This window comes from Acartia tonsa, chromosome 9 (genome assembly GCF_053477335.1).
Source record: "Acartia tonsa isolate MP-2025a chromosome 9, ASM5347733v1, whole genome shotgun sequence".
Classification (NCBI taxonomy): domain Eukaryota; kingdom Metazoa; phylum Arthropoda; class Copepoda; order Calanoida; family Acartiidae; genus Acartia; species Acartia tonsa.
The window spans coordinates 25,458,088-25,471,008 of record NC_137268.1 but is presented as its reverse complement, the minus strand read 5'-3'; the positions used below and the strand labels follow the sequence as shown (position 1 = coordinate 25,471,008).

At 30.6% G+C, this 12,921-nt stretch overlaps 1 protein-coding gene across 1 annotated transcript in view; it reads left to right on the top strand.

Moving 5' to 3' along the window:
* Dop2R (dopamine D2-like receptor) overlaps positions 1-12,921 on the top strand; it is a 62,967-nt gene that overhangs the window by 25,099 nt on the left and 24,947 nt on the right. The window contains exons 6-7 of the mRNA XM_080172369.1: positions 9,408-9,460; positions 10,573-10,676. Coding sequence (XP_080028495.1) covers positions 9,408-9,460; positions 10,573-10,676 — 157 coding nt within the window. The remainder of the gene's footprint in view (positions 1-9,407; positions 9,461-10,572; positions 10,677-12,921) is intronic.

Below are 12,921 nucleotides of genomic sequence, written 5' to 3'. Positions count from 1 at the left end.
TTTAAAAGCGAAGCTTTTCTATAATTAGGGTTGGTACGTCCGTACGTCCGTCACAGAAAGTTAGTTTTTTTCGTTAATTTAAACAGGTTAGAATTGTCCTATCGATTCCAAACTTTGTATGATGATTCATGTATTAGTTAGGTACAATTTAGAAAGCGTAGCAACTCTATAATCAATACCAGAATGTCCCTACGTCCATTTGAAACATGTCAATTTTTAACTTTTTTGATAACAAATTTTTGTATGTTAAAATTATTCGATTCTTCTTATTTTTTGAAAACTGATTCCTATTTCAACAATGTATAATGTTATAAGCAAAGCATCTCTATAAACAAGTCCCAAAAATGTAAGTATGTCCTTAAACAGTATCATCTATTTGTGCAGTTTTGCAACAAATTTACTTACAATATTGTTTGTACTGATGCATTAATATTCTGCTAATTTAGTTCTGACAATCTACAAATGTTAATGTTCGTTTGTTCTTCCTTTTCAGAGCTTTGCTTTTATGGATGTTGTCATCCTTGTTATATCTGTAGCTTAAGACTTCTAAAGCTACTTAACCCATCGAGTTCTCTATTTTTGGAAAACTTTATATTAGTCCTGCGATGGTTTTATACTATTTTCTTCCCTTCCCTAGCTCCTAAATGTTAGGTTTGCAACCGCTGGTATATTTTAAAGTTTAAAGTAATTAAAAGAGAAGAAAATAAGTTTGTTTCTTAATATGCATATACCTCAAATATATATAAACTAGCGGCTTCGCCCCTAGCCTCTAGGGACTTTCATTTTTTGGGGGGGTTTGGGGTGTCCCACCCCCCCTAGAAAATAACTTAAAACCACCACAGGACCAATAGGTATATACCCTAAAGAGTAGAATCCGATCGGTTCTGTGGTTACCGAGATCTTAAGCTTCAGACGGACAGACAGACATCAAGCTACTTTGTATTATTGATATCCAACAATTTACTGCAAATATTATTTTTTCTTCTCATTAATCTATCCCTACCCAACTTAGATTTTCTATTAAAACAAATCAAACTAAGAGCAAAGTACGCATTTAACAAGAAAAACATTTTCTATCAATAATTTTAATCTACAGAAGGGGTAACTTTATCATGGATCTTAAGGGATAATACGAACACAACTAAGTGATAAACAAAATTACCATTTCTGAAGATTAACTTTAAGTTGAAACATTTGAAGCTTTTAAAGAACTAACCAATCAAAATCAAATAAAAGTACCTAAAGTTTTAATCCAACGAATAGATAAACGTGATTTTAAAACTTTAAGTATTTGTGTAATTGACAGTCTAAAATTTCCCTCTAATATCATAATATACCGTCCATTGTCTTATCCCCTATGATCCCTGGATAAACATAATTAGTTTGTGGAAAGGGAATTTAAATTGAATCTCTAATATCCCTGGCAAATAGATTGTGGATAATATGTCAGCCAAGAGTATCATTTTAAGAGCTATATAGTCGACGACATTAATCATTTAAATCGTAAGGAGAAAAGTTTAAATCGGTAGGACAATTATATCATGACTAAACTAACCTAAAGAGCTATCCGTTATGGAAGTTCGGACGCACGGACCTGAATTTTAGAAAAGCTTCCCTTATAAAAATTTTATCAATGCAAAAATACTCTACTATTTAGTGAGGGAGGGGACATTGTGCTAGTCCCCAAAGTTTAACAATAACGTTTTTTTATTCCTTAACTTAACAGCTTTGGGGACTTTTATTGATTTTTATTGTAATCTAATTGTAATTCTAATCTACAGAAGGGGTAATTTTGTGTATCATCATTGGTGATATACATCAATTTATCTACCATTGTCTTATCCCTTTAGATCCCTGGCTATTATTACTGTTTTTAAAAGCGAAGCTTTTCTATAACTATGATCGGACCGTCCGTCCGTCCGTAACGGATAGCTTTTTTCATTAATTTAGACATGTTAGAATTGTCCTATCGATTTTAAACTTTGCATGGTGATTCCTGTAGTAGTTATGTACGATTTAGAAAGCGTAGCAACTCTATGATCATTACCAGAATGTCCATACGTCCATTTTAAACATGTTGATTTTTTTTACTTTTTTAACAACAAATTTTTATGTGATCTACTGATTTCTGGGACAACAAAGTACAATATTAAAGGCAAAGCAACTCTATAATCAAGTCCAAAAAATGTAAGTATGTCCATAAATATTATTCTGTACCATCAGTTTTTCAACAAATTTACTTACAATTTTTCTTAGACTCTTACACATTTATATTCTGATTATTCAGTTCTGACACTATACAAGTGATAGTGTCCGTTTGTCCTACCGTTTCAATGCTTCGCTTTTATGGATGTTGTCATCCTTGTTTTAAAACGAAGCTTTTGTATAATTGGGGTTGGTTCAGCCGTCCATAGTATAATCCTATGGATCTACATTCAATTTTATTCTAGATCTCTACAAGTGGTAATGTTCGTTTGTCCTGTCACTTTGAAGCTTCGCTTTTTGTATGTTACCATCCTTGTTTTCTCGTTAAAAACGAAGCTTCTATAGAATTGGGGTATGTATGTTCATACATAAATGATAGGTTTTATAAAACACACACAACAAAGATAAGAAAAAAGTCCTTTTTAAATGTTCAGGTGAAAAAAAGATTTCATAATTTTAAAAAAAGGGGAGGGGCTGATTTTTAAAGGATGCTCTTACTTGTAGAAGCGAAGCTAAACAAATATCCTTGGTAAACTGTCTATAATGAATACTATAAATAATCCCTCACAGCTTAGAATCAACCTTTTTTCAAGAAACTTCTAAACATTAAAAGGGACCTTTTTTAATCAAGGTCATCTGTAAATATATGTATTAAGGGATAGGACAATGGACGATACATTAATATACCCCTTCTAAATTATATAATTATTGGTTAAAACGTTTGGACATTGCTAGTATATTACTTAACTAATCAAAGTTCAATAAAAAGTGTTGAGGAAACGAATAGAAATTGTGCTATGAAATTTTGATATTGTTGTAACAAGGAGGGAGGGGACATTGGGCTAAAAATTATGCTGATACCCAAAGTTATTTTTTGTTGACTCAGACACTTGAATTTTTTTCTTTCTTAACTAGCAGAGTCTAAATTTTTCAACCAATAATTTTATTCTAAAGTAGGGTTGAATTGTTTGGAAACTGCTAGTATATTATTTGACTAATCATAAGTTAATAAAAGTACTCAAAGTGTTAAGGGAATGAATAAGAAAGCGTACTACAAAATTTTGGTATTATTGTAATAAGGAGGGAGGGGACATTGGACTTTAAATTATGCTGGTACCCAAAGTATTCTACCGCTGGCTCAAACACTTAAATTTGGATGTTTTTTTTCTAAACTGGTACATTTAAAACTTTTTAACAAATAAATTCATTCTACGGTAGTATATCTTGTTTACAATCATTGGGGAAATGAATAAATGTATTATCATTGACCTATCCCTTGAATTCCTGTTAAAACTTTGTGAGATGCATACAAGGGTAGGAGGGGACATTTAACTGTTTATTGAACTAGTCCCCAAAGGTTTTTAATAATGTTTTCTCATTCATTGGCACAACATCTTTGGGGACTTTTATGAATTAGTAATTGGTTGGTTTATTGTTCGAGTGTCCTAATGTTTTAACCACTAATTATAATCTACAGAAGGGGTAATTTTGTGTATCATCATTTGGGACTTATGAGCATCAATTTTTCGGCCATTGTCTTATCCCTGAAAAAATACATTTAAATTCCTAAAATCAAAGGATACAGTATTGGATCAATACTAGTTAAATTATTCTGTCTTTCTGCCATAACAATATACTAGCAGCTACGCTACTAGAGGCCAGAGGGAAGTCAACCCTACCATTTTAGCTATAGTTTTTTTAAAAATTGAGGGGGGGGGAGGAGTTATTTTTTTAGATGGGCATTTCTCTTGAGATAGTGTTGGTACCTTCCCCCAAATTAGTTATAAACACTTCCAGGACCTCTGAGAATCTAAACTTTAACAAACAGACTGAAAGGTACATAGTTGGAGATCCTTTTACTTTAATATTAGAACTAGTAACTACGCCCCTAGAAGACTCTAAAATATTCTTCTTCTTTTTTTTTTTTTTGGGGGGGGGGGGTGGGGCTTTTTTTATTTAAAGTTAGGAGATACTCTTCTCCCAAATATTTAAGATTCTTCCCTAGACCTAAAACTAATCACTGCAAAGTGTAACCATATCCGTTTTTGAGATCCTTCGCTACCCTAGTGTAAAAATATAATTTACAGTCAAATATCCTCTCTCTCCCCAAATATTAAGTTTTTTTTCTCTGTCCACATTATGTTTACTTTGTTGGCTTAAAATCTTTGGATATTCTTTAAAAATATTGATTGGGTTTAAAATACCAACAGTATCAAAACCTATTTGTTAGAATACTAACCTATAAAAAGGGCTTATTGTTCAGTTGTAATTGAGGTGTTTGAATTAAGGGAAGAGTAGGTTGCGCTAAAAATCTGTAAAGGTTGTGAGTAGTTTTAAGTAAGAAACAGTAGTAGAATGATAAAAATTTATGTTATCTTAAAAAAATTGTCTATAGTTCTTTTCAATAAGAAATACATATATTTCATAAATATTATCGGTTTTCTACTACTATTTTTAAGCCTTAAAACTCTCACCTTTACGGATTTTAGCACAACCTATTCCTTCCTTTATCATCTATTGTCTGATCCTGGTTCCTAGTGAAACTAAAATTTAGTTCATACAGAAAACAAGAATACAAATCTAATAAAGATGGACACCATGAAAAATAGACAGATGGAAAGACAAACAGACAGACATATATAATTATAGACAAACAGACAGACAGACTGACTTACAGAAATACAGATAGACAGACACAAAGATAGACAGAGAACTTTCAACAGACAGACAGATAATCAAATGGACAGACAGATCCACAAATAGACAGACAGCCATACAAAAGGATAGACAGACAGGTTTTAAGACAGACAGTCAGACATATGAAGAAATAGACAGACTTACATATATGGTCTGACAGATGGTAAGATAAACAGACTGACTCACATGCATATGGTCAGATAGCTGGTAAGACAAACAGTATGACTGACATCCATATGGTCAGATAGCTGGTAAGACAGACAGACAGAATGTCATACATATGGTCAGACAGACTGACATATGAACAAACTGACAAATAAAGAGACAGAAGGGACAGAAAAAGTGAGCATACAGACTGAAGGTATAAAAAAATTTCAATTTGTAAAAGTTATAAATACAGAAAAAACAAGACAGAAGGACAGTTATAGATGGACAGAAAGATATACAGACAAACAGACATATGGACAGAAAAACATACATAGAAATATTGACAGACAAACAGGCAGAGATACAGACTGGCAGCCAGATGAGCTAACAGATTTACAGAAAGGGGAAAGACAGATTGATGGACAACCAGACCATTGACAGAAGGACAGACAGAGTGACATTCATATATTTAGACAGATGTACAGACTGACAGAAAGACAGACATACATAGGCGGACATAAGACAGCCAGAGGGTCAGATATGATGGACAGGCAGATATAAAGACATACTTATATAGGCAGACACGAGACAGTCATAGGGACATAAAAAATTTACATACAGACTAAAAGTTTTAAAAATTTTTATAAATAAATATGGATTAGCATTAAAAAGATATAGAAACTACTTCAAAATATAGCACTATGTAAATCTTAATCTTTTCTACATTTACAAAAACAAACAAAAAAATGGTGTATTTTCGTTGTTGGTTAGTTTTCTAATTTCAGATATATTATTATTATTTAGTTTAATAAATTGTTTAGTTAATGTTAGCTAATATTCATAGATGTCTAATTAATAGTATTTAATTTTTCCTTATTTTTTTGCATCAAAGGTGTAGTTGCACTAATTGCATTTAAACTTGAATTTTATGAACTGCTTATTTTTTATGTTTAATAGTTCATTTATAGGACATATATTTGAAATAATTTCAATTTTCTACCATGTAGTTTTAAAAATATCAAGACTTGAAAACCATATTTCTTGGATATATGCAACATAAATGGCTGTCCTGCTTTCACAAAAACAGTATTTGGGTGGTGCCTAATTGATTGAAATTCATTTTAATACAAAATTAGACATGTTAGATGGTATTTTTGTTACTTATGCTAGCCATCATACTTTTTAAATGCACTTCATGCAACTATACCTTTAGATTTTTAGATATTATTTGATGATATGTAATTATTTCTAATTAGTTTTTCTATTGCCAAAAATTAATTAACCACAAAATTTTAGAATCACTTCAATGTCAGGTTGTTGATAATATTTTTTGTCTGATGTTGAAGTGGTTTTGAAAATCATAAAACTACATTAAAACATTTTTGATGCAGTCAACACACAAACAAAGAAATGAGAAACCAAGAAAGAGATAATTTTGACAATTTTCAATAGAATAACTTAATTAAAAGATTGTCCCATAAAAAAATCTTTTATGATAGTTACTTCTGTTGACCCATTTGCACAACTAGAACAACCGAATTTTTTGAAGAGTACCATCACTTAATTTTATAGTTGTTATATATATTGTGTAATTAATATTGTATTTTGTAGAATTTATTGCTATCATTATTTTTATAAAGAGTATGACTATTTATCATTATGAGTCAGATTAGAGTATGAATTTTAATGACAAACTGTCATATTCTAACCTGTCTTTCGATAACCTGAAATTTAGTAACAAACAGTCATACTCTAACCTGACTGTTTGTCACTCAAAGTCAGTTTAGAGTATGAATGTTTGTCACTAAAAGTCAGTATAGAGTATGACTGTTTGTCATCAAATGTCAGATTAGAGTATAAATGTTTGTCACTAAAAGTCAGTATAGAGTATGACTGTTTGTCATCAAATGTCAGATTAGAGTATGACTGTTTGTCATCAAATGTCAGATTAGAGTATGACTGTTTGTCTTCAAATGTCAGATTAGAGTATGACTGTTTGTCATCAAATGTCAGATTAGAGTATGACTGTTTGTCATCAAATGTCAGATTAGAGTATGACTGTTTGTCACTAAAAGTCAGATAGGAGTATGACAATTTGTCATCAAATGTCAGATTAGAGTGTGACTGTTTGTCATCAAATGTCAGATTAGATTATGACTGTTTGTCATCAAATATCAGATTAGAGTATGACTGTTTGTCATCAAATGTCAGATTACATTATGACTATTTGTCATCAAATGTCAGATTACAGTATGACTGTTTGTCATCAAATGTCAGATTAGAGTATGACTTTTTGTCAATAAAAGTCAGATTAGAGTATGACTGTTTGTCATCAAATGTCAGATAAGAGTATGACTGTTTGCCATCAAATGTCAGATTAGAGTATGACTGTTTGCAATCAAATGTCAGATTAGAGTATGACTGTTTGTCATCAAATGTCAGATTAGAGTATGACTGTTTGTCTGCAAATGTCAGATTAGAGTATGACTGTTTGTCATCATATGTCAGATTAGAGTATGACTGTTTGTCACTAAAAGTCAGTTAGGAGTATGACCATTTGTCATCAAATGCCAGATTAGAATATGATTGTTTGTCATCAAATGTCAGATTAGAGTATGACTGTTTGTCTGCAAATGTCAGATTAGAGTATGACTGTTTGTCATCATATGTCAGATTAGAGTATGACTGTTTGTCACTAAAAGTCAGTTAGGAGTATGACCATTTGTCATCAAATGCCAGATTAGAATATGACTGTTTGTCATCAATTGACAGATTAGAGTATGACTGTTTGTCATCAAAAGTCAGATTGGAGTATGACTGTTTGTCATCAAATGTCAGATTAGAGTATGACTGTTTGTCATCAAATGTCAGATTACAGTATGACTGTTTGTCATCAAATGTCAGATTACAGTATGACTGTTTGTCATCAAATGTCAGATTACAGTATGACTGTTTGTCATCAAATGTCAGATTACAGTATGACTGTTTGTCATCAAATGTCAGATTACAGTATGACTGTTTGTCATCAAATGTCAGATTAGAGTATGACTGTTTGTCATCAATTGTCAGATTAGAGTATGACTGTTTGTCATCAAATGTCAGGTTAGAGTATGACTGTTTGTCATCAAATGTCAGATAAGGGATTAACTGGGCAAATTTTGAGGGTCAATTTAATCACAGATTACGATCTTAATCACCTGAACTTTGCTCACATTGAGTCAGATTCGTCAGATTATAATCTGAAATCCCCCCTGACAGATTAAAAATTTGGCGGCAAATCCTGAGTAATCTGAGTTTTAGTACCTTTTTGCGCAAAAACACAGGTTTTGTCAGATTACAATCTGACGAAATGTAATCAAATGTCAGAGTTGATTGATGAGGGGCGGGCAGATTAAAACCTGAGGAAAACCTGTCAAAACTCAGATTAGACAAGGTTTTGTCACTACTTGTCAGATTTAAAAACTACTAGGGGAAATAGTTATGCTATATCCAGGGATGAAGGGAAATATCAATGAAAGATTGAAAATATAACCTCCTTTTCAGTAAATCAAAAATAAGCTAAAAACATTGACGAAAGGGGTTCTTTAATTCCCCTTAACAAAAAATAATAATTTTGCATATATTTGCATGACAAAAGTTTCTTGTAATGTCCTATCCCTGTTGATGTTGCTAAGTATGAATATGTGAGCCAAATACAACAATATTACAATATTTCCTTACACTCTACATCATTATGTAAGTGTAATGTTCATTTGGTTTGTCTGATTTACGAAAATTTTGAAAATTTGACATGTCTGGTGCTTTTACAGAATATGCTAGATGAATTTGGTAATTTGAAGATATTCTAAAAGTAGAAGAAATGAAAATATATTATGTTTCTTTTTATGTTATCTTACTAGCTAACTCTTTTCCCGCAATTCAAAGCTTTGGGCGTTTTCCTAAGGTGCATCACAAGTTACACTACAATTGTTTGGTTATTCCTGAAAATTTAAAGACTTTTCTCTATATAACTATAACTATTTATATATTTATAACTACTAACTAGGTAATTAGATTAGGTAATACCTAGGTAAAATATAATTCCAAGTGGAAAAGTAATTTATGGTGTTATATAAATAAAAATAAATGTAATAAGTATAAGAAAAAGAAAAAAATATGCTGGGGCTATATAAAAAAGTATTTTTTGTCAATTTACTATACCTATGAGGTAAAAAATACACTTTTACATAAGAAACTTAGATTCATAATTATATGTATGTGTATGAAAACAGTCTTATATAATTATAGATGAATATTCAGTAAAAATCAACTGTATTTATAATAATGATAAATAATATATATTGATAAAATCTTTTTAGGTATTGTGCGGTAACTTCTCCAATCAGCTACAGCCAACACAGAAAAAACACAGGTATTTTTAAAAGCGAAGCTTTTCTATAATTGGGGTGGGTCCGTACGTCCGTCACAGACGGAGAGCTTTTTTCGTTAATTTAGGCATGTTAGAATTGTCCTATCGATTTTAAACTTTGCATGGTAATTCCTTTAGTAGTTAACAAATTTGTATGTGATTTAATCATCCGATTTACCTGATTTTTAGTAAATTGATTCCTGGGATAACAAAGTATAAGTTATAAGCGAAGCAACTCTATAATCAAGTCCTATATGTCCCTAAACATTATCCTATATCAAGCAGTTTTTCTAAAAGATTTCCTTACAATTTTGCTGTTATACATTTATATTCTGATTATTCAGTTCTAACAAGTGTTAATTAATGTCCGTTTATCCTACCGCTTTAGTGCTTTGCTTTCATGGATGTTGTCATCCTTGTTTAAAATACTATTTACTGTAAACAATAAATAATATATTATTGTACAATTTGAGAGGATGTAACTTAATCTAGGATCTCGTTTTCATATTCGTTTTCTAAAAACTTGTATAGCTTTTGGGGTACTTTTATTGAATTTTGGTTATTGGTTCCAAACCAATAGTTTCCAAAATGTTCAATCTTTAATCTAAAGAGGGGGTATTCACCAATTGTTCTATTGTATATATATTTTATACTGGGATAAATCAGCGTTTCAACCCTCCCTCCCCCCTTCTCTTATCATCTATGTGCACTCCTCTGCGTAAATCTAATTTATGAGTATGAATAAAATAACAGAAAAAAAACATAGGAAAAATATCTTTGTTTATAAACAAAAGTTGGTTTTGCCCCAAGCTAGTTTATATATCTGAATTCTAAGGGAAAAAAACAATGGATAACAAATTAAGTCTTCTAAAGGAAAACACTTTGGTTACTTGAATTGATTGGTTGAAAATAGCTGTGGCAAAACGTTTCTAACAATAATTTTAGTCTTCAGAAGGGTTAATTATGTTTATTACCATCACAAAATTTAATCGTCCATTGTCTTATTTTTTAAATTCCTGCACAAAACATAAATAAAAATTTTTATATGTGAATTGATTAAATTACATTTTTGTCAGAATTTAGGAAAATCTTATTAAAAAAAAATATTTTTTTAGGCCGTGCCTACCTAGTGATAACTATTTGCTGGGCAGCTTCTCTGGCCATTGGCAGTCCTATTCTGCTGGGTATCAATAACATTGAGACCTCAGAACCAGCTTTGGTAAGTCCATTTATGTTATCTGCTCTAACTATCTATCTTTATCAACACCCAAATTCTGTAGGATACCAATTACATTGAGACCTCAGAACCAGCTTTGGTAAGTCGAAACATATCAGCTCATTATTTTGCGAGATACAGAAAGACAGGTAGACAATCAACCTGTTATTTATATTCATTATACGTATAATTGTATCATTGATTTGGTTAAAAATATTGCAACATTTAAATTAATAAACCTGACAAAGAATACAAATTCACTAAATGATAAGTAGTTTTATGACACCTCTGTGTTTGACTATATTAACTTTATCCCCACTCTTATATCTCCACGGGGAAGATAAAAAACAAGAATGACAAAATACACAAGGAAGTTTTATTGGGAATATTTTATATGCTAATAACCTGGTTATGAGTCCATTTTTCTTATTTTGTCTTTCGTTTGCACCTTGGTTCTTTTGGGCAGGTTTTAAACTATTCTATTGATATATTCTATCTTTTCTATTATTTCAAAAATAAAATTTTTTGTATGAAAAATTAACTTTAAATTTTTTTATTAGCTACGCTACTAAAAAAGAAAATGTAGTGTTGAGGAAAAGAGAAATGAAGGGTCTTCCCACACCTTCTTACAGCCCATAATTTTCAATTTGTGCACCAAAATATTTTACATTTAACAATGCTGGATTTTATTTCATGGTTAATACTAATTGTTTATTCACATCTTAAAATAAATCCTCGTGGGTAATTTTGGGGCATAAAGTTTCTTGCAAAAAAAACTCTTGTCAATATAAACATAAAATAACATAACCATAAAAAAAATTAGGGAGGTAAATTTATTTCCACAATTTACAGGGGTCCCTAATAATGATGGGCCTTTAACTATGGTGCCCTAATCCTGCGGGACTACCCTGTATCAAAGGTACCTGTAAGTAAACCTAAGGTAAAAAAAACACGTCAGGTAAACTTATTTCAACTTCATTGACTTCGTGTTCATTAGAAAAAGATAAAAAAAGTTTACACTAAAATCCTGGATCAGATTTTTCCAAAATTTTCGGCCATCTCGTCTTGATTGCATTTTTGTGTTGTTGATGTCAGGGCTTATGAGTATATCAGGAGGTGCAAAATATAGAGATAAATATCTACATTTATCAGGGATAAAAGCATTAGTTATCAAGAAGAAATATGAGAATATTTTATAGACTTGCTATTTTTTGTCGGCAAAATAAAATAATCAAATAGATATTTTAATAAAAGTTTAATTTTCACATACATATTCGCTAGGGATAAAGATATTGTTAGTAAAACAAATTTATAAATATCTATATTCCTCTGAAATAAAATGAATGATGGTTGAATAAGATTTTAATATAATTTCAAAATTTAAAAAAATATCAGCAATGGTAAGGCTAAGAATTTTGCAGTGTACAAAGCTTATCAAGATTTTAAAATGTACTAGATTAAAGGATAGTTTAAAAATCTTAAAATATAAAGCATATTTTTTGTTTATTTGGTTTAATCCTAGTAACACTGAAATTGCCTATCTCTTAAGGGAGTATATCCCCGTGTAAAATTTTGCATCCTATAAACTAACCACTTCACTGTGGGGCTGATTTAATAAAAAATACAATAATATATGAATCTAATAATATTAATTCTTTTTAAAGAATTTCATATTTTATAAGACCTTTCTTTTAATATTATCAAAAACCAGGGATCTCAAGTTTTAAGATCATTAAGGATAATTAATATACATCCACACTGATGATTAACTAAACTAAATTTTAACAGACTATTTAAAATGACGAGGTAAAAAAAAATCTTTAAACTTTTGGCAAATTTGACCCACTGTGATTGGTGTCAAAGTTGATCAATATTAGTTGCCCACAAAAAGGTGTAAAAAACATGGATAAGAGGGGACAGAATCAATTAGGAAAGGTTGCACTATTAGTCTTTTCTCAAACTTTTAGAAATTTTCGTTTTTGCAATATTTATTTGGTTTAAGAAAATAAAATCAAATCGATTGTATTAAAATTAAATTCAGCAAAAATTTTTGAGAACACATATGATACATCCATCCATCTCTTTGATTGTTCAATTTAATTTCTTCAATTTCATATTTTGCTTCTGATATATGTGACCATCCTTGTTTTTATGTGTGTGCATAAATGTATATCTGGCGTCATAATCTTAAACTCCTTAAGTTTTGAAACATCTTAATTCTAACTACAATCTCTAATTCAAAATAAGC